The sequence below is a fragment of the Cupressus sempervirens genome, chromosome 7 (assembly GCF_028749045.1).
Source record: "Cupressus sempervirens isolate cs-2001-9-10 chromosome 7, ASM2874904v1, whole genome shotgun sequence".
Classification (NCBI taxonomy): Eukaryota; Viridiplantae; Streptophyta; class Pinopsida; order Cupressales; family Cupressaceae; genus Cupressus; species Cupressus sempervirens.
In genome coordinates, this window is record NC_143124.1 from 412,155,987 (window position 1) to 412,177,628 (window position 21,642).

The 21,642-nt window shown below is 32.0% G+C and overlaps 1 protein-coding gene across 1 annotated transcript; it reads right to left on the reverse strand.

The window, feature by feature from the left end:
• Positions 1-8,258: 8,258 nt before the first annotated feature.
• On the reverse strand, positions 8,259-9,812 carry LOC149547278 (protein HOTHEAD-like). The gene is made up of 2 exons (XM_089794724.1): positions 9,573-9,812; positions 8,259-8,882 (listed from the first exon to the last, which is right to left on the reverse strand). The coding sequence occupies exons 1-2, from the start codon at positions 9,799-9,801 to the stop codon at positions 8,263-8,265; spliced, it is 849 nt and encodes a 282-aa protein (XP_089650850.1). The 5' UTR covers positions 9,802-9,812; the 3' UTR covers positions 8,259-8,262.
• Positions 9,813-21,642: the final 11,830 nt, after the last annotated feature.

Genomic DNA, 21,642 nt, shown 5'->3' on the forward strand with positions numbered 1-21,642 from the left:
GCTCACTCTGACCCTCATATCCATTCTCTACATGATCAGTCTTTACGGGCTAAAGTGATTGTTGATACTTATGTACAACAGTTGTAGGAGGCATCTCTATCATTTGAGAAGATTTTAAGTTTCCAAATGTTTATTAAACCTAAAATATTTAACTAATAGAATTTCAATTTAATAAAATTTAAATTAAAAAAATCTTGATCCACCTAAATTATTAATATTTTTTTTAAACATATATGAAATTTAATACTATGACTCCTTTATTTTAATCATTCTTCTAAATCATTTGGTAAAATTCCTATTTGGGTTTTCCTTCTCAATATCCTACTTTATATGTGGGTCCATTTAGTTCTTGAGTCTATCGGTAATAGGCTAGGAAATTTTTCAATGGGGATTCCAACATCCTCTAATATTCTTCACTCAATCTATGCACATATTATTGATAATATCGATTCTTTTAAAGGTTTTCCTTTGGAAAATAATAGGGGTAGCCAAAAGGGTTTATGGATTCAATCTTTAGATTATGAAGGTAATCCATTCAAATGCAAAAAAAATCTCAAAACTAGTCAAGTGGTCAAAAAGTGCAAACATGAAAGAGTTAAAGATAAGAAACCTTCTCTTTTGTGAAACGTGGTCTCTACACAACATTACACTATATTTAAAAATATTTCTTAATAGGTGAAGTTAGAAGTGGTTGTGGGAATTACCAATGCATCTACTAGATCTAGAGTGGTTCTTTGGTCGAATGCAACTCAAAAAAGTCATGGTTAGAGGTAAGGATGCTGATTTAGAATTTGATTTTGTTTGTTCTGGACAACAAACAATTATTGTTTTAGCTAGTTGTAAATAAGTATTGAAGATAAATTTGGAACTAGTGTCTACATATTGGAATTTTATTATAGATGATGGATTGAAGAAGAGATGAATATTGTAGAATAAGAGATAGCATTTTCAATACAAAAAGTTTTACAATTTCCAAGCCAGCATAAAAGGAATATTCTAGAAGAATTACTTGAAAAAACCACAATGAGATGAAAGAATGTTGACATACTAGAAAAGAGAACCAAAGAAAGAGAATTCATACTAACACATCCACAAGCAAGTGTTACTAAGACTTATAGGTTGTTATAAGTAAATGCAAGGAAATTTGAAATCAAGAAAAGAGCAGCAAAGATAATGGAAGAATTGTATGAAGATGTTGAAAAAGATGATTTAAGACTATGGAATAGAATCTCTCATGCTAAAGCGGTTGCAGCAAAAGAAATAACACCTATTGAATAAATATATGAACTAAATAATAGATTAGAAAAGTGTTATCACATTGATATAGCTAGAGAAGAAAGCTCTACAAGTATTGCAAATGCTTTTGCCAAGAAATCTAGAGATATAGGTGCTAAGTTAGAAGAAGAAGCTAAAGAAGATGACCAATTAGAATAATAAATATAAGAACAACCAAAAGACTATTTAAATAAGATAAATGCACTTGAAAATAAATAATATATGTATAATTGATGAATAAGACCCCAAGTATTTGCAAAATGACCTACACAATTACAATAGATTTAAACAAAAAAATAATATAACAATATATTTTGAAGACAAAGTAGAATCATTGCAAATACATGTTACCTAAATTCTTCAAGATGTAACATTAAAGGAAAAAATATGGGTGCAATGGAAGAGATAAATTGACCACAAGGAAAAATAACATAAATTATGTACCATTGAGCTATGAAGAGCAAAAACTATATGCATGATGACTATAGGAGAGAATTGAAATGTTGCACAACATAGAAGATAAATAGAGAATGAATCTTGTAAAAGAAGTGATAAGTACATTTTAGAGGTCAATGCCTAAGTTAAAAAATGTCTAGAAGAAATCAAGTGCAATACAATTGCAAGTGTATATAGAAGAAAATAAAATAAATTATCATATCAATAATAAATTAAAGGTAAAATTGTAGAAAGGATCAACTCTAACAAAGTTAGCAAAAGTTACAACAATACTATCAGCAAAGTAGAAAGAAATAAATGAAATAATAGTCAAAGGATCATAATTCACAAATTAAATTTTTATGGAAAACTTGAAGTTATAATTGAAGAATCATGTCAACTATTGCTATATATAGATCTAATGAAGCAACATAAGAAAAGGGTAGAGACACCCATAAATACACTATAGGCTACAAAATAATAAGATATTGTTAATAGAATGATATAGATAAAGAGTCACATTAATAATATTACAAATTTTGAGGATGAATGGAACTAGATTTTGATGAAAGCCACTAGGAAGTAGCAATGTATATTGAAGCAATACTTTAAGATAATAATAATTTTATTTGCCTTTGGCATTTTTTTTAAAGGGGGAGAAGTAGAGAACATAAGGATATGGGGATGAGAATGCATTTTGGAAGCAAAAATAGGGAGACAATATAAAGACGGGGAGAAAATAAATAGAGAAACATAAATGAAACGTAGAATATGATAAAGAGAAGTAAGAGCATCATAGATATATGTATAAATATAAGTGAAAGGTTTCCAAAGGCGGGATTATTAACTTGACAAAATCCTAGAACCTTATGGTGAAGATTTTGAAAGTTGTCATTACTTAAAAAAACGAAAAAGTTAAAAAGGAAATGTTAAACATAAGGGTCACTATTAGTATAGAGTTATGAATAAACTAGAAATGTTATCAGAAACCTAGAAGAGTTATCATAAAATTAAATTGTTATCAAATCCTAGAAGATTTTATTATTGAAAATGAAGAAGCTTATCAAAGAAGCCAAGGAAAAGGTAAAAATGATCTATAAAAAATTGAGAACTATAATTAGGTTACAAAATGGGAAATAATATAAGTGAAAAATAAGTAGAGAGAGAGAGAGAGAGAGAGAGAGAGAGAGAGATATCAGGAAGCTATCACAAAAAAGAGAAAATAGCACATAAAAAAAAGGACCTATCATGTAGTGAAGGAATGCTAGCACTAGTTAAAACAAATTGTTTTTAATAATTAATAAGTTTTTCAATGAGATTGTAAAACTGTTTAATAAAGTGGTCTTTAATAGGGGTTAAAAGCTCTTATTTTGAACTTATTGTAAATCCTTTAACAAGGGCAACATTGTATAAGTGGGATTAAATCTCTTAATAGAGTAGTCTTTGACTTGATTTCTGATCCTCCTAATAAGGTATTACATACTTTTAATAGAGTTTAGTCATTTAGAAGATGACACTATTGTAAGCTCTTAATCATGCATCTTATTGCTAAAGTGATGAGTTGTGGGTATTATACCCACTATAGTTTTTCCATTTGACCAAGCGATTTTTACAAGACCAAAATATTTTATTATGTGTTTATGAGCTTCAAGATTATTTTGATTACTTTATAATTTGAATAATGAATGAACTGTGAAATATATTATGCATAATTTTGTAATGCCGGAGTTTTCTTTATTACTAGATTTATACACCTCTTATAACATCATATAGTTTAAGAATATGACTACAAGTTAATCCATTTATTAGGCAGTGAACCATCCTAGAATAGAATGCAACTCAAATGCATTAAGTTGACCTTGAAGACAACTACCACTAATTAATGCTTATCATTCACATTCTATCAACTACTACATTCATTGATTGTCATTACCATGACATTGAAACTATCACAACTATCTTAATCCCCAGCTCCCCATTCTCATCAACAACTATTTTGTGCCCTTTTATGAATTCAAAAATTGAATTTTTGAACAAGAAAAAAATCTACAAAACAAAAAATCTTAAATAAATATTAATTAGTTAATTTCTTTAAAAAATTATTAATTTGAAACATATTGTTAATAAAAGGGATCATAATTTTTATTAAATTTTATGCCCTATACTTGACATAAATTTAACTTAAAAAATAATTATTAAACAAAAGTTGCAAACATAAATCCAAAAATGTCCATATCATCCACTTCATTCTTGTTAACAAAAGAAAATTAAATTTTTGCAGCCAAAGATTTTAAGTTTCCAAATGTTTATTAAACCTAAAATATTTACCTAATAGAATTTCAATTTAATAAAATTTAAATTAAAAAAATCTTGATCCACCTAAATTATTAATATTTTTTTTAAACATATATGAAATTTAATACTATGACTCCTTTATTTTAATCATTCTTCTAAATCATTTGGTGAAATTCCTATTTGGGTTTTCCTTCTCAATATCCTACTTTATATGTGGGTCAATTTAGTTCTTGAGTCTATCGGTAATAGGCTAGGAAATTTTTCAATGGGGATTCCAACATCCTCTAATATTCTTCACTCAATCTATGCACATATTATTGATAATATCGATTCTTTTAAAGGTTTTCCTTTGGAAAATAATAGGGGTAGCCAAAAGGGTTTATGGATTAAATCTTTAGATTATGAAGGTAATCCATTCAAATGCAAAAAAAAATCTCAAAACTAGTCAAGTGGTCGAAAAGTGCAAACATGAAAGAGTTAAAGATAAGAAACCTTCTCTTTTGTGAAACGTGGTCTCTACACAACATTACACTATATTTAAAAATATTTCTTAATAGGTGGAGTTAGATGTGGTTGTGGGAATTACCAATGCATCTACTGGGTCTAGAGTGGGTCTTGGGTCGAATGCAACTCAAAAAGTCATGGTTAGAGGTAAGGATGCTGATTTAGAATTTGATTTTGTTGGTTCTGGACAACAAACAATTATTTTTTTAGCTAGTTGTAAACAAGTATTGAAGATAAATTTGGAACTAGTGTCTACATATTGGAATTTTATTATAGATGATGGATTGAAGAAGAGATGAATATTGTAGAATAAGAGATAGCATTTTCAATACACAAAGTTTTACAATTTCGAAGCCAACTTAAAAGGAATATTATAGAAGAATTACTTGAAAAAATCACAATGAGATGAAAGAATGTTGACATACTAGAAAAGAGAACCAAAGAAAGAGAGTTCATACTAACACATCCACATGCAAGTGTTACTAAGACTTATAGGTTGTTATAAGTAAATGCAAGGAAATTTGAAATCAAGAAAAGAGCAGCAAAGATAATGGAAGAATTGTATGACGATGTTGAAAAAGATGATTTAAGACTATGGAATAGAATCTCTCATGCTAAAGAGGTTGTAGCAAAAGAAATAACACCTATTGAATAAATATATGAACTAAATAATAGATTAGAAAAGAGTTATCACATTGATATAGCTAGAGAAGAAAGCTCTACAAGTATTGCAAATGCTTTTGCCAAGAAATCTTGAGATATAGGTGCTAAGTTAGAAGAAGAAGCTAAAGAAGATGACCAATTAGAATAATAAATATAAGAACAACCAAAAGACTATTTAAATAAGATAAATGCACTTGAAAATAAATAATATGTGTATAATTGAGGAATAAGACCCCAAGTATTTACAAAATGACCTACACAATTACAATAGATTTAAACAAAAAAATAATATAACAATATATTTTGAAAACAAAGTAGAATCATTGCAAATACATGTTACTAAAATTCTTCAAGATGTGACATTAAAGGAAACAATATGGGTGCAATGGAAGAGATAAATTGACCACAAGGAAAAAGAAGTGAATAACATACTTGAATTATGTACCATTGAGCTATGAAGAGCAAAAACTATATGCATGATGACTATAGGAGAGAATTTAAATGTTGCACAACATAGAAGATAAATATAGAATGAATCTTGTAAAAGAAGTGATAAGTACATTTTAGAGGTCATTGTCTGAGCTAAAAAATGTTGAGAAGAAATCAAGTGCAAAACAATTGCAAGTGTATATAGAAGAAAATAAAATAAATTATCATATCAATAATAAATTAAAGGTAAAATTGTAGAAAGGGTCAACTCTAACAAAGTTAGGAAAAGTTACAACAGTACTATCAGCAAAGTAGAAAGAAATAAATGAAATAATAGTCAAAGGATCATAATTCACAAATTTAATTTTTATGGAAAACTTGAAGTTATAATTGAAGAATCATGTCAACTATTGCTATATATAGATCTAATGAAGCAACATAAGAAAAGGGTAGAGACACTCATAAATACACTATAGGCTACAAAATAAGCAGATATTGTTTATAGAATGATATTAATAAAGAGTCACATTACTAATATTAGAATTTTTGAGGATGAATGGAACTAGATTTTGATGAAAGCCACTAGGAAGTAGCAATGTATATTGAAGCAATACTTTAAGATAATAATAATTTTATTTTCCTTTGGCATTTTTTTTGAAGGGGGAGAAGTAGAGAAGATAAGGATATGGGGAAGAGAACGCATTTTGGAAGCAAAAATAGGGAGACAATATAAAGATGGGGAGAAAATAAATAGAGAAACATAAATGAAATGTAGAATATGATAAAGAGAAGTAAGAGCATCATAGATATATCTATAAATATAAGTGAAAGGTTTCCAAAGGGGGGATTATTAACTTGAAAAAATCCTAGAACCTTATGCTGAAGATTTTGAAAGTTGCCATTACTTTAAAAAGGAAAAAATTAAAAAGGAAATGTTAAACATAAGGGTCACTATTAGTATAGAGTTATCAAAAAACAAGAAATGTTTTCAAAAACCTAGAAGAGTTAGAGAGAGAGAGAGAGAGAGAGAGAGAGAGAGAGAGAGAGAGAAGCTATCACAAAGAAGAGAAAATAGCACATAACAAAAAGGACCTATCATGTAGTGAAGGAATGCTAGCACTAGTTAAAACAAATTGTTTTTAATAATTAACAGGTTTTTCAATGAGATTGTAAAACTGTTTAATAAAGTGGTCTTTAATAGGAGTTAAAAGCTCTTATTTTCAACTTATTGTAAATCCTAAAACAAGGTGAACATTGTATAAGTGGGATTAAATCTCTTAATAGAGTAGTCTTTGACTTGATTTCTGATCCTCCTAATAAGGTATTACATACTTTCAATATAGTTTAGTCATTTAGAAGATGACACTATTGTAAGCTCTTAATAATGCATCTTATTGCTAAAGTGATGAGTTGTGGGTATTATCCCCACTATAGATTTTCCACTTGACCAAGCGATTTTTACAAGACCAAAATATTTTATTATGTGTTTATGAGCTTCAAGATTATTTTAATTACTTTATAATTTGAATAATGAATGAACTGTGAAATATATTCTGCATAATTTTGTAATGTTGGAGTTTTCTTTATTACTAGATTTATACACCTCTAATAACATCATATAGTTTAAGAATATGACTACAAGTTAATTAATTTATTAGGTTAAAATACATTAAAATTACTTATTATGTGTTTAAATACAAAAAATTTGAAAAAAAAAAAAATGTTATTTTCCTATGTTTCTATTATCTATTCTAAATTACATTAAAAATTATTTTATATTGGATGAAACATGATTCTAATATATATCTATATATAATAATAAATTAAATAATTTTACGAGAATAAAAAGTGTTATAAACTATTCTACTTATAAATTTCATTATTACTTTGAAAATTCATTAATTTGTTCTTAGACATTAAACTATTTAGAAAATGTCTTAATTAGTAGTGATGGGATTTTAAACATAAATGTTGAGTTGTATGGATAAATATAGTCAATGTGCATCCTTGTTCTTCTTTTATTCAATAACTTTTTAAATTTAAAGTAGATATTAATTTAGATTTCATAACAATCAAACATGTATTATATGGATAAATAAAATAATAAAATAAATGAATTATTTTATTCATATAATGCTACTTTGATATTATTGTACTCAAGGAACTAGATTTAGTTCAATTTAAGATATATTCTTCATCACAACATAATTAAAAAATATAAATTCTAAAATGCAAAAAATGGCATTGACTTCAATAATCATTTAAATAAGACACGCGCATGGGTAACTTTTGAATATTATTAAGCTTTCAGATAGATTACAATTCACAAATGTTCATGCTCTCTTGGAGGATACGAACTCCTAGATACCTATGCATATGACATTGAAAATATGTCATTAGTAATAGTCATATAATTCATTCAGAATAATTTTAAAAAAGAAAAAGAAAATCTTACCTTCCAAGCATCATTATAATAGCTTGTGGATTTGTCCCTGGGCTGCCCTTGAATATTGAATGGTCTGCAACCCTTAGACCATCAACACCTTTGACACGAAGTGTTTTGTCAACTACAAGATCGACTTCACACCCCTCATTGAAATGCCATATTGTTTTTACTGTATCTTTGCAATATTTTTTCAAGGCAATGTAATCTGATTGATTTCATGGTAATTCTTCCCCCACAAATTGAAGAAATTTGGAGTTCCCAATGCCTATAAATGCAAATTCTTGAATAGAATTTGTCATTATAAGATCTGATAAGACCTTCACAACAAGAATACATTCTTTTATATCAAAAGGATGAGAAAAGTAGTTGTATCTTACAATTGGGACATCTAAGGGATCTTTACTTTTGAGTTGAAGCTTGCCAGTTGATAAGGGAAAGGCCACCTTGGTAAGAATAACTCCTAAATATTTAAAATTTGTGTCACCTTCTTGTTCATAGTTGCTAACAGACTCAATGTAGACTTGTGAATTGTCTATTATACCTACAACTTGTACTTGAGCAAACTCAAGTGGTTCGGGGGACTCTACAATAATAGTTGTGCGTGGTGGATCTCTAATCTCTTTTCCCACTAAGTTTAAATCAGAAAATACAGTAATGTTCAATTCTTCAAGTTCTTCTTTTGGTCCAATCCCACTTAATAGGAGAAGTTGTGGGCTACCTATACTTCCTGCTGACAAAATCACTTCACTCCATTCTGACAATTGATTGATAAATACATGATGGGAAAGATCATCTATGGTACTCGTGAACTCAACCCCAGTAGTCTTTACCTTTCCTAGAACATAAATTCAAAAAATAAAATTAGAAATTGAAAGAATAACTATTTTCATAAGTAATATAATTAAAATAAAATTATTGTAAAATTCAAAAATAATTCAATTCTACAAATATTCTAACAATATAGATTACATTAGGAACAATTTTACATTGTTGTTCTTCCATAAAAATAAATAAAGAGAATACGACTGACGACTATGATGTCTCAACTTATTAATTCGACATGATATAATCTGATAATACTAAAGAGTGTCGCACATGGACATTGGGAAGCAGACCCATGTGGCATATATATTTTCTGCAATATTTATCGTAATAATAATATTGCAAGTGACAGAACCAAATAAAATTAGAAGTTGTTGATTGACCAACACAAGAGATAACATTAAAATTAAGTGCAACTGAAGAGAAACCCAGAAAATAAATATATAAAAAGTTGCTGTCTTCGAGACAAAACAAAACATCCCACTACGACTAATTTGCAGTTTCTGTTAAAGCCAACAAAAACTTATGTCATTGAAAGAATCACCAGAAATCTTATCTTCAAAAGAGCATCAAACCTAAACCAAGATTGTTAAATAATGAAAACTTTTATCTTAAGTTTTTTTTATGGAGATCATTCACAAACAAGTTTTAGATATTTCAATATTTAGAAATAAAATCAAACCAAAAAAATATAGAAGTGTACCTGATGAAGAATCCAGAAGGATTCTAGTGGCTGTGGCATTGAGAAGAACTACAATGTTATCTGGATTTGCATATTGTAGAAGATCTGCAGCTGTGTGCCTCCTTCCATTGTTGTCAAAGGTTGAGGCGCTAATCTTTCTGCCCTCCAAATGAACAAAACAGAGTACCTCCTGCTGTACCTCCTCCAACAACAATGTAATCGTATGTTCTTGCAGCCGCCTTTTCAGCATCAAATGTCATAAATGGATATGGTTATTCTGCAAATAGCAAGAACAAAATGCTTTAGATCAGTGCTACATGCAAACAATGAATAAAGGGGTTGTTAATAAATGCTTCATTAGACACAATATTTGGATGGGTGACCTCTCTAAATGATTCGATGCTTCACCCCTGTGAGCATCATCTAGATGTAATGATTGCTAATCATTCATCCTCATTAACGATGAGTTTTTCTGTATCACTACTTACAAAACGTAGATCAACTTGAAAACTACAGGATTGAATTCTAATAATGATCTAACACAATTTTCCTTCAAAAATAAAATAAAAATCCTAGTTATTATGAAAATAAATGAATCAATTGTTCATCTAAATCTCTCTGATGAAAAGTATTCATTTGACACAAAATAATAACCACAAAACTATACTCACCCAAGTTCCCTGCTGAACAGAACAGCTGCTTCTGATTTGTGATGAATGCTAGCAAGAACGCAATCACAAAGAATAAAATCTCCATTATCACTTCTAGATCTAACTCGTCTTATCGCTTCATTTCTACTCTAATTGAGCTCAAGTTATAGAAGATCAAGAAGTGGGAATATTTCATTGTATGGACAGGAAAGTGGACGGTAAAGTGGGAATATTCCTTTGTATGAGCGGTGAGCAATACTCTCTAACAGATTAGAACCTAGTAAAGCAGAGAGGACCTCCTTCAAGAAAATGATCCTCCTAGAAGTCAATAATTGCCCCAATCCCCTAAGACCATGTGTATACCATTATTCAAATTTTCTCTGGTGTGTTTCACATTGTCCCATATTCTTGATCTTCGAGGTAGAGCATTGATAAAGAGAAGATGGTGAAATGGGTCACCCTGCAAATACTTAGACCTAAGAATATTGCACTTATTACTCAAGGAGTTAACTAGTCTCCACCCCACCTTACACATGAGAGCCTTATTCAAATTTCTAATCCTTCTAATGTTAAGATTACCCAAAGACTTGGGTATACAAACTTTATCCCATCTCACCAAGCTTAACTTGGTCTTTTCCCGAGTCTATAACCATAAAATAAATAAATTTATTTTTCTTGATAATTTAATGGTATCTTCCTAGGAGTTTAAAATTTGAGAGAAATTCCACTGGTATGTTGAGAGGAGCTGAAACTCCCCTGCACTACTAAAGATTTTTCCTTTCTAGCCTATAATCTTTCTCTCTATGTATTCCAATAACCCATTCTAGTCCAGAGTAGAATCCTCAATAATCATGACTTGGAGACAAAGATAGATGTTGGGAAAAAATGTTACCTAGCATTCCAAGATTCAAATCACCTTTCTCCTTAGGTCGTTGTCCATATTAAGAAAATATGCCTTTCTTTTTTGATAGTTTATATGTTGTCCCAAAACCTGTTCACACTAGTTAGGGAGGTTTTTCAAAGATCTTGCTTCGTGGATAGAGGAAATTCCAAAAGGGAAGGTGCCATCAAAAAATTGTTGGATCACCAATGGAGGAGTGAAGGGGGTAGGTCTTATGCCCTTTTTAAACCTTGATGCGATAAAGCCTTTAAGTTTATTCCCTGTACCTTTGCCACAATGATGAATAAATAAGGAGATTGGGGATGTCCTTGTTAAAGACCTTGGTAGGAGGTGAAAAAAATCCCTTGGCTCCCATTCAACAAACTAGAGAACTAGACCATAGAAACAACAAGTGTGACTATCCTAAAAATCTCTTAGTGAACACTCACTTGCTAACAATAACATACAAAAATTCACTCCTTACCTTATCGTAAAATTTAGAAATGTCAATATTTAGAGCCTTACCTAAGTTCCCACATTTCTCTATGGAGTAGATACTAATAACCACATCTAGAATTTGTCTTCTGGTGACAAACCCATTCTGATAGGGGCCAATGGAGTTTTCTAACATGGGTTTGATGTGGTTCACCTTAACTTTAGACGTGATCTTGTAAATTGTATTGCAAAGGCTTGTAGGTATGAATTCCTCAAGATACCTTGGTTTATCAATTTTTGGTATTAGAACAATAAAGTTTTGGTTGACATCCTTCAACAACTTGCTAGTTCGATCAAACTCCCAAGTAGCATGGAGAACATCCTAGTCAACAATATCCCAGAATTCCTTGAAAAATGTAGGTGGGAACCCATCATGCCCTAAGGCATTATACAAAATCATGGCAAGAATAGTTTCTCAATTCCTCTTCCATGACATTTCCTACCAAGCCATTGTTCCTCTGATCATGAATGGCTGAATACATAATCCTTAAAATATTATCCTAAATGTTAGTATCAATTAAGTTGTTTGAGGGTTGTAGATATCCTGAAAGTATTTGAGAACACACTCCTCCATATTGACCTCCTCTAAGATTCCTCTTAAAATATGATATATGGAAGAAGGACGCATTCTTATCACCCTCCAGTAGCCATTGAATCCTTAACGGTTATTTCTAGAACATCTTATCTTTATCTAAAAACAAATTCCATTGGGCACAATAGGTCTTTTCCTCCTGTTGGTCTTCTTGAGATGAGAAGTCATCTACCATATTCATTTGGAAGGTTTCAAACTTCTTCTCAATCACTTTCTTATCCTTAATAATGTTACCAAATGAAGATGTACTCCTCTTCCATGACCTTTCCAACCAAGCCATTGTTTCAAATCCTTTATAATTTCCTAGCAATGTGGAACATCAATGACTCCTTGATAGAAATGTGCCCCAACTAGGAGCTATAATTGTTGGAAATGATTGAAAAGATCACAATCATTGTTTTTTCATTGATGTCAAACTTGCCACTTGCAAGAATGACAATTGCTTGAGTGATCCAAATACTATCAATTGGTTGATTGACAACGAGGTGGCAATCAATAAGATGTAACTAGAGTACCTAGAGAAAGGTTGAAGTTATGATGTTCTAATGAAGTATAAGGATCAACTAATCCATTGATGAAATAGTGTATTGATGACATACTCTAAGACATAGAGGATGGACACACTAAGACATATCAAAGATGTAAGGATTAACTAAGTTCTAGATACTGCCGAGAAAATTCTCAGTTGAAGCTAAACAAGTTCAACTTAGTGTGTGTCGAGTGATCATCAAGTGCCAAATAGTCTTTAGGTGCCGAGTGAAGATCAGGTGCCGAGTAACACAAAATCCTTTAGGTGCCGAGTAAGTCTTCAAGTGCCAAGAAAAGTAGAAAATGCTATAGGTGTCGAGTGCCAGTAAATAATAATAGAATCTGAGTAGCACAAAAGAAGTCGAGCATCAGTAAACCAATGATGCCGAGTTGCTGCATTATTTGTCAAAGTCAAAGATTTGCCAGATCAGGAGTGATAAGTTTTTTACATCAAATTTTGTGAATTAGTTGGATGATAAGGATGATGAGTAGATGTCAAAGAATTCTATGTAATCCATGCAAACCATTTTCAAGGTGAACACTAATAGATTTATCATGAAGTTTCTAGAAGAAGCAAATTGGAGGGAAAACAATGTCATTTTCTCAAGAGAAAATTAAGATTTGAGAAAAGAATTGAGAACAAAACTTCTTTATAAGAAGTTAATGGTTAGAGATCAAATGCACATGCCTGAGAGGGAGTTAGTCATAAGTGCAGTCATGCGAAGAAGCCAAGAGGAGTAAGAACAGAGCATCAAGACTCTGAGTTGATAAAGTGACCATAGAGTGCTTTGGCATAATGAGTGGAAGAACTCAAGCAGACAAATCTTGAAGGGTGAACAAGTTGTCAGTACTACAACGGAGGAAAGGCAAGCAAAGAAAGGAACTGAAGAAGTGATCTGAAATCTGCACAGTTAGGGTTGCAAATATGTATCAGGTCAAAACCCTTCTAGTACTTATTTACCATTGTATTAGATATCAAAACCCTACATTGCTAGTTTAGCTTAATAGTAGGTAGATAAGCCTCAGGAAAAGAATAAAGAGATCCCCAGGAGAAGGACAAAAAGATCCTCAAGAGAAGGATAAAGATATCCTTAAGATAAGGATATAGAGATTCTTAGGAGGAGGATAGAAGATCCTTAGAGAGGGATGAAAGATTCTTTTGAGAAGGTGACTATAAATCCCATAGACTTTGGTAAGCCTAATAGCTCTATGTAAATCCTTTAACATGGTGACATTTTGAGTTGAATGTTCTTAAATCCTTTAACAAGGTCACATTTAACAATGTGTTGTAGCCTTTAATAGGACAGGCCATTAACAGGGCAAACCATCAGAAGTGGTTGAAATCAATTGTGTAGTTATTTTGTGGGTATCATCCGCACTCCAGTTTTACCTTTTTATTCCTAGAGGGTTTCTGGGTGATCAAGTTCTTACTGTTATGGTGTGATGCATGTTTACTTTTCATGGTTGTTTAATATTCAATTGCATGCATGATAATTTCAATAAGTGCCATTAAGGATTTGTAGAAAAAGTTGTATTGGACATCATTAGACCTTCGATAACTGATTCACCCCCCGCCCCCTCTCAGTTATTCTAAAGATTTCTAACAATAATCTCTAAAATTCGAGTGAGAGTGCCACATTATTTCATACAAAAAGGATCTTCTTCTACAAATTTGGTTCTACTTCAAGGAGAAGAAAATCATAGGTGGTCAAATATTGTCCTTGAGTATGCCATTAGGGTGGTATTCAGGAGAATGGTCCAATAAGAAGAAATTAGAAAATAGTCAAGTCAAACCTACATCAAGTTGTTTCCCAACCTATTGATGGACCAAGTAAAAGGGTTTCCGTCAAGATCAATATTAGGAAGGCCATTCTGACCCAGAAAGTTCAGCAAGTCATGCATACTTTTAGAGAAGTCCTCCAAGACTCCCATTTTCTTTGAGGGGTATAAAGGGGTGTTAAAGTCTCCCATACATAGCATGCTCTCATTCCGCAATAAGTTCGCTACTTATTTTGTCTCCTCCTAAACTAAAATCTGCTCATTATAGGTATTGGAGGCATAGAAGTTAAATAGGTCCCATTTATGATTTTTAGAGATAGACACAACAACAATAATGAGGGGGTTTAGGGGGATCTCACTACTCATAACACTAGATTAGGATTGCAAAGAGTAGCAATTCCGCCTGATGCATCCATCACTATGCTATTAGAGGATTTTATACTTGACCAAGTGTACTCAACCTCTTTTGAAAATGTTTATGTTGTCATTTTAACTTGCTTCAAAATAATCATGTCCACTTTCAATTCAATGATCTTTTGTTTAACTCCAATCCTTCTTCCTTGGGTTGTTAATCGCTCTTAACTTCTAGGATATACTATTCATTTTTTAAATTTTTTTTTAATATTTGCTAGGGTCTTTTTCTTTCCATGTGCTATATCACTCTTACTATCTCCTTCTAACAAATAGTCTTGGTTAAAGGTCTCCCAATTTTCATAGTTATTCCAACAGTGGCTTTGCTTGTACCCATTAATTTTTTTTGTTTATAGCTCATCCAAAATTACTATCTAGGGTGCATTCATCCATAGCATAGGCCTAGGTAGGAGAATGCAATTCAACTATACCCATGATAGAAACCACTAGGGTATGCTTTAGATGAGGAAAATAATTCTCATTATCAGAAGGGTTCTTGAGGGGGTCTGAAAACTTGGTATTCCTGACCTCCTCTAGAAGGTGCGAAAAATTGTTCATTGTCTCCCCCTTGTAGGGTGGCCAACTTAGTCTACATTGAGAAACTCAGCCATTCTTAAAGTCTAGGATCCTACCCTTACTCAATCACTAAGGCCCTACCATCATTCTCCTTAGCTTTAGGGTTGCTAATGTTAAGGGTTTTTTTTATTGTAAATCCATGGATAGTCCTTCAACCTTCTTCTAGGGTCTGTCACTCCCACCCAAAGGTTGATTGGCCTTCACCTCTAAATCCATTGATGACTCCACGCTTCTCCTATCCCTAACTTTAGTAGCATGCAAGATTTCAACCACAACTACATCAAGAGATGAGACTTTTTCCTTCAGCTTCTAACCAAATTTATTATAGTTTTGGCAAAAGGTTACAACATTCTTATAGACAATGGGTTGTAACCAAGTACCCCATTTCAATTTGAAGGCCAGAGATATCAGTAGAGCCTTATTCATCATCACACTCATGAAAAATCTAGAAACCCCTAGTTTGGCCTTGGTATTGGTGGTTATTTCAACTTTAATTAAGTGCATGAAAGAGTCTCTAATCCACATGAAAACCCTCTCATCAAAGAATTCTAGAGGGAGCCTAGACAATCTAACACAAAAAAAAATAGGCTTGTGCAGATCCAAATTGGGGAAAAAAACCTAGTTTCCACTTGGAGAGCATTAGAAAGTGTTTACCATAATGCAAAGTGCCCACTAAAACCATATTTTAATTAGCTTCAGTTGTGAAGTAGAAAAGAAAGAGAGAGTTTTCCATATCAGAGATAGTCACAAATCCAATATGTCTCTATCTAGTAGAGAACATTTCCTAACGATGTCCACATTAAATTGGAAAGAAATAAACTTCCCTAAAAGTCTCAAGGTGATCCCAGAAGTGATCAAATCAACCATCAAGTCTAGTAATGACATCTAAGGTCCTAGTGATCTTGAAACCACCTTAGGTTATTCCCAATAATCAATAGTTGTCTTGGTACCCAAGATAGTCTATTCTAGTCTGACATTGGGATTTCACATCCCTTGGGATCCCAACCTCAATGGGATCCCTATGAGGGAGGGGACCCATACAAGCAAGGTCATTAGGAATCTCAACCAATATAGTACAGTTGGGCGTAAGATCTAGACTAATCTCAAAATGTGTGTTAAAAGATTTAGCATTAGTTACAAGCAAGAGTTGCAGATGGGAGATAGTTGTTAGGAAGACCATTTAGTCAGTTGTTAGCTAAAGGTGTTACCAAACTCCAAGTAAAAAATGATGTATGTTAGTTTTAGCTAATACTTCCATTTTTTGTCTTGTTTGTTTATGTTAAAGTGTTTAAAGTATACATGTCTTAATAGTAGCATTATCTAATTCTAGTATTCAACAAATGTTTACATAAGTTTAATTAAAATAATTTTTTCTGTATGCTGGTGTAAATAATTATTCACTATTTACACTTACTTAAGTTTACTTAGATTAATTCATTATTTTATTATTTATTTATATAGTCACCTAGGAGTATGGCACTCTTGTGAGTTGTCATGTTGAACACATAGGAGATCACACCACTTTTATGCACATGGTGTCTACAACATAGGAGTTAGCACACTAATTAAGCACATGGTGTCTACAACATCTCCACTTGAGATACACCTTATCATTCTTATCCTCTCATCTAGAATGATGGATAAGACATGTGCTTATTTGTCATTCTTATCTTATCTCCTGGCTCTTTCTAGAGACATTCTAGGTGCTTCTTAAGAGGCCTTTATATACAGGCACCCCTAGTGTGTTTACACATGCAATACAAAGTAATGTATGAGGACATACTCTGATATATTTATTATACTCCTTATTGGTCTATTGTTTTGCTTGTGTTTGCATTCCATGATCTTGGGTGAATCTTGCCCTAAGGAAAATTCTTACATGGTATCAGAGCTTGGGGAGATTCTCTTCACATAGCCATTTGAGACCATTCTTGTTTCAACACCTCAACTAAAATCCAGAGAATCCGTAGATATTGGGAGTGTCTAGAACCAAAGAGGACCTCACCATTGCATCTGAAGTGTTGATTCATTGAATTGACTATAAATATGCCTATGATGGGCCGTAGTCAAAATTGAGGCAAAATTTTCTTTGCAAATCGGAAACCCAAAGGCTTGATTTTTGAAATTGGTATGATCATTTAAGATCTATACATTTTAATTTTAGATATTCATTTCTTTTCATCTCCATCTCTACAAAAAAAATTTGGATCTACATTATTTTTTCTAGAAAAATTGACCATCAGGCCTATAGTAGAGATTTTTTCCAAGTGAAGACTGAAGCTTGTTGGGGTAAATCAGATATTTGCATTACATTTAGAAGGTCAAAAAAACCCCAAATTGGATTTTGTTTCATCCCAATCATACATCTAAGGTAAAATCTAGAGTCATTTGATTTTTGGAGGAGTGATGGCGGCGATTCAGAAAAAATAATAGTAGTAGTGATTTTCAAACAGCGATATCTCCCTCATACGCACTCCCTTTTGCGAGCAATTTTTTTTGTTTTGAGGTAGAATTTTGTGATCTACAAATTGGTGCAGGTGGTTTGAGATCTCTATTCCTAAATTTATCTACAATTCACAAATCCCAATTTTTTTCCACTTCAAATGCTTAGGATAGGCTCATCTGGACACATAATCAGGTTTCAATTTTTTTGAAAGTGCATTTTTAAAAATCTACAATCAGAATATAGGTTCTATGGATAAAAATACTGCTTTCAAAAATAGGCCCTAAATTGGCTCTTGTACATGCACTACCTATAAAGTGTCTGAATCATACATTAGGGAGGGTTTCTTTGATTACTTTTCTTGCATTTTGGGGGTTACATTGATTAGTAAATCGTGGAAGAGGAAGATTTAATTACCTTGACACCAGATAACTATCAAGAATGGAGTCAATTGGTTATCGCATATCTTAGTTAGCGTAATGCACTACCATATGCGAGAGGGCTTTTATACGATGAGGACACATGTTCCATCCTTTGTCATACACTCTTTCTCTATATGGATATGGAGATTATGGATTCAATTGATGATTTGAAGTCAAAAGATTTATATGATATTTGGATCTATCTTTGGGAGCTTTATGGAGACCCACCAATTCTTCCATTCTAGATAGATCTTTTACCTCCAACTACAGCTATGTCCTTTCCAAATGAGATCACACCTCTAGATGCTCCTATTGCTCCTACTAATCCTATTCCAGCCATAAATGCTTCAGATTCAGTGTAGCAAGACACTTCATGTCTTCCTACTTTACCTTCATGCAACAACTTCCCACTAGACATTGCATAGTCTTTCATGGAGTCTCACATTGAAGATGTGGGGGACATCCTCAATGATATTCATCTTATTTTTGAGTTAAATTCTTCATCTACATGAACACAACAGGGTACATTTTGTCTTCCAATTCCAACCTCAGGTGATGATTTGTTAGTAGACATTTTAGGTTTGTTTGTGGAGTCACACATCAAAGACTTATGATACTCCTATGATGATATTCCACTTCTCTTTGATGAGAATGATCCTTCTACAATTGTTGTGAGGGCTCACTCTAACCCTCATATCCAATCTCTACATGATCAGTCTTTATGGGCTAAAGTGATTGTTGATTCTTATGTACAACAGTTGTAGGAGGCATCTCTATCATTTGAGAAGATTTTCGGTTCTTTCAAATAGGTTGTACATCAATCCTTGCTAGTCTTGCACTTCTTCTTAGTAGTTTTGGAAGGAGCCACCATCAGTATCAACACAGGGATAGTTGAGCAGGTTTTAGATACACCATTCATCATTGAGATTCTTTCCACACATAGCAGAAGTGTCTCACCAGTACCTCTGCCATTGTTTCTTCCAAAGTGGAGGAACATCATTCAATGGTCATGGATCAACTTCTACATTGGAGCACTTCTTATTGTTCGACACCTTTCTTTTAGCGGGGGTGGGGGCGAATACCTTACATCTCATTCTTCTTTTATTTTATGGCAGGGACCTTTTCCTCTTAGGGGGTTTTGTCCTTCTCCCATTTCTCTCTTGTATATACTTGAGGTATGTCATAATGGGGGGGTCTTTATTACTCCATCCATCCATGCATCTTGTCTTTTCATCTCTCTTTTTGGGGGAGGGTTTTTCCAATGAGGCTTTCCCTCTTTCTTTGCTTTATGAGAGATTGCATTTTATTATGTACATGGGTACCTAACATGGCCTAGTAATCGAGACCTATTATGCATCTCATCCTTGTTTTCATAAGCATAAGGGCATTCCTGTAAGTTGCACTTGGGGGGGGGAAGGTGTCGGTGTAAATAATTATTCACTATTTAGACTTACTCAAGTTTACTTCGGTTAATGCATTATTTTAATATTTATTTATTCAGTCATCTAGGAGTATGCGCACTCTTGTGAGTTGTCATGTTGACAACACAGGAGTTTGCATCTCTTTTATGCACATGGCGTCTATAACATAGGAGTTAGCACACTAATTAAGCACATGGTGTCTACAACATCTCCACTTGAGATACACCTTGTCATTCGTATCCTCTCATCTAGAATGATGGATAAGATGTGTGCTTAGTTGTCATTCTTAATTTATCTCTTTGCTCTTTCTAGAGACATTCTAGGTTCTTCTTGAGAGGCCTTTATATATAGGCACTCCTAGTGTGTTTACACATACAATATAGAGCAATGTATGAAGACATACTCTAATATATTGATCATACTCCTTTTTTGTCTACAATTGTGCTTGTGTTCGAGTTCTACAATTTTTGGGTGAATCTTACCCTAAGGAAAATTCCTACAGTGTATTTGTAGTATTATTAATATTAATATTTTCCATTTCTTTGATCTATATTAATAATATGATCAATGCATGAAAAACATTAAAATTCAACTTATGTAAACTTTTATAGAAGACTAAGAAAAGATAAAATTACTATTCAAATAAAGTGTTTACATAATTTCATGACTTATAAAATATTTTTATTTTGGCTCCATATATTAAATAATATTTATAACCTAGAGATTAGACAAAGTTCCACTTAATATAAATTTATATGGAAATAAAGTTATATGTATGAAATAGTCATCGATGACTTCTTGGATGTATTTAAGAAAAATAATCTTTTAGTTATATTTAGTATAATCCTTAAATATTCAAAGGCAACCCGATGATTATAAAATAAACCTCCCCAAGTATTACTTAGCACATGAAGATACATCTATATTCAACCACAAAGCTATTATTAGCCTAGCAAAACAAGCATTAAATTGGTACCTTCAATAGAAAATTTCACCTTATTCTTGTTCAGAATCACATTTCTCAAGCTCAATATTTTATGGTAACATGCTTAGGATGATTGAAATTGTACACCAATAAGGGATGCATTGGGTGGTGAAAAATATCCCAATCTAAACCTAGTTATAATAAATAACATGCTAGTGGGTGGGTATCACAAACATTATATCTCCACCCAAACAAAATGTATCAATAGAGGAGATCGAAGCATAATAAGTATTAGAATGCCATAGTCAAACTCTAGAAGCTATACACTTATTAAATAATATAACTCATCTCATCACTAAATCTATGTTCAACACAATTCACGAGTGGATAAATCTTACAGCTAGTAGAATGTATCTCAAAGGCATTAACTTTAGCATAAAATCAAAGGTCAAAGAAATACTATTTATCACTTACATTCTAAAAACTATTACAACTTGTCATAAAGGCTATTAGAATTTTCTTCATCATTTCCATCAATAGTCCCAACAATAACTATTTTCTAAGCCTTTCTAAACATAATTCAAAATTTGAAAACTCTTAAAATGAGAATATAATGGAAAACTACTTCTCAAATAAAATAGATGAGGTAATTTATTTAATAATTTTTTAAGGACATAGGTATCTTCCCTACAAATTGCACCATTGACTAAATTTCAAAAAGAAGAAAACACAATGAAATATTTTAAAATTTTCAACATTTGATCTTCATGCTTTTTATATTTTGTTATTGAAAACAACTCTTTTTTTGAGAAAATTTCATTGTGTTTTTGTGAATCTGAAAAAGAATCACATTTGATTTGTTTTTATCTTTAGTTCATTTTTTTAATTTGAAATTAGTTAAAGAAAAAATCATAAGCTTAATAAATTTCATGCCCAAACAACTTTAGATTGAATTAAAGATATTTCTTT

Bases quoted from the DNA above. Each gene is read 5' to 3' on its own strand.
- LOC149547278 (XM_089794724.1), bottom strand. From the start codon at position 9,801: ATGCTGAAAAGGCGGCTGCAAGAACATACGATTACATTGTTGTTGGAG. The intron at 8,883-9,572 runs GTACACTTCTAT...TTTATGTTCTAG, and splicing joins CCTTCTGGATTCTTCATCAG to GAAAGGTAAAGACTACTGGG.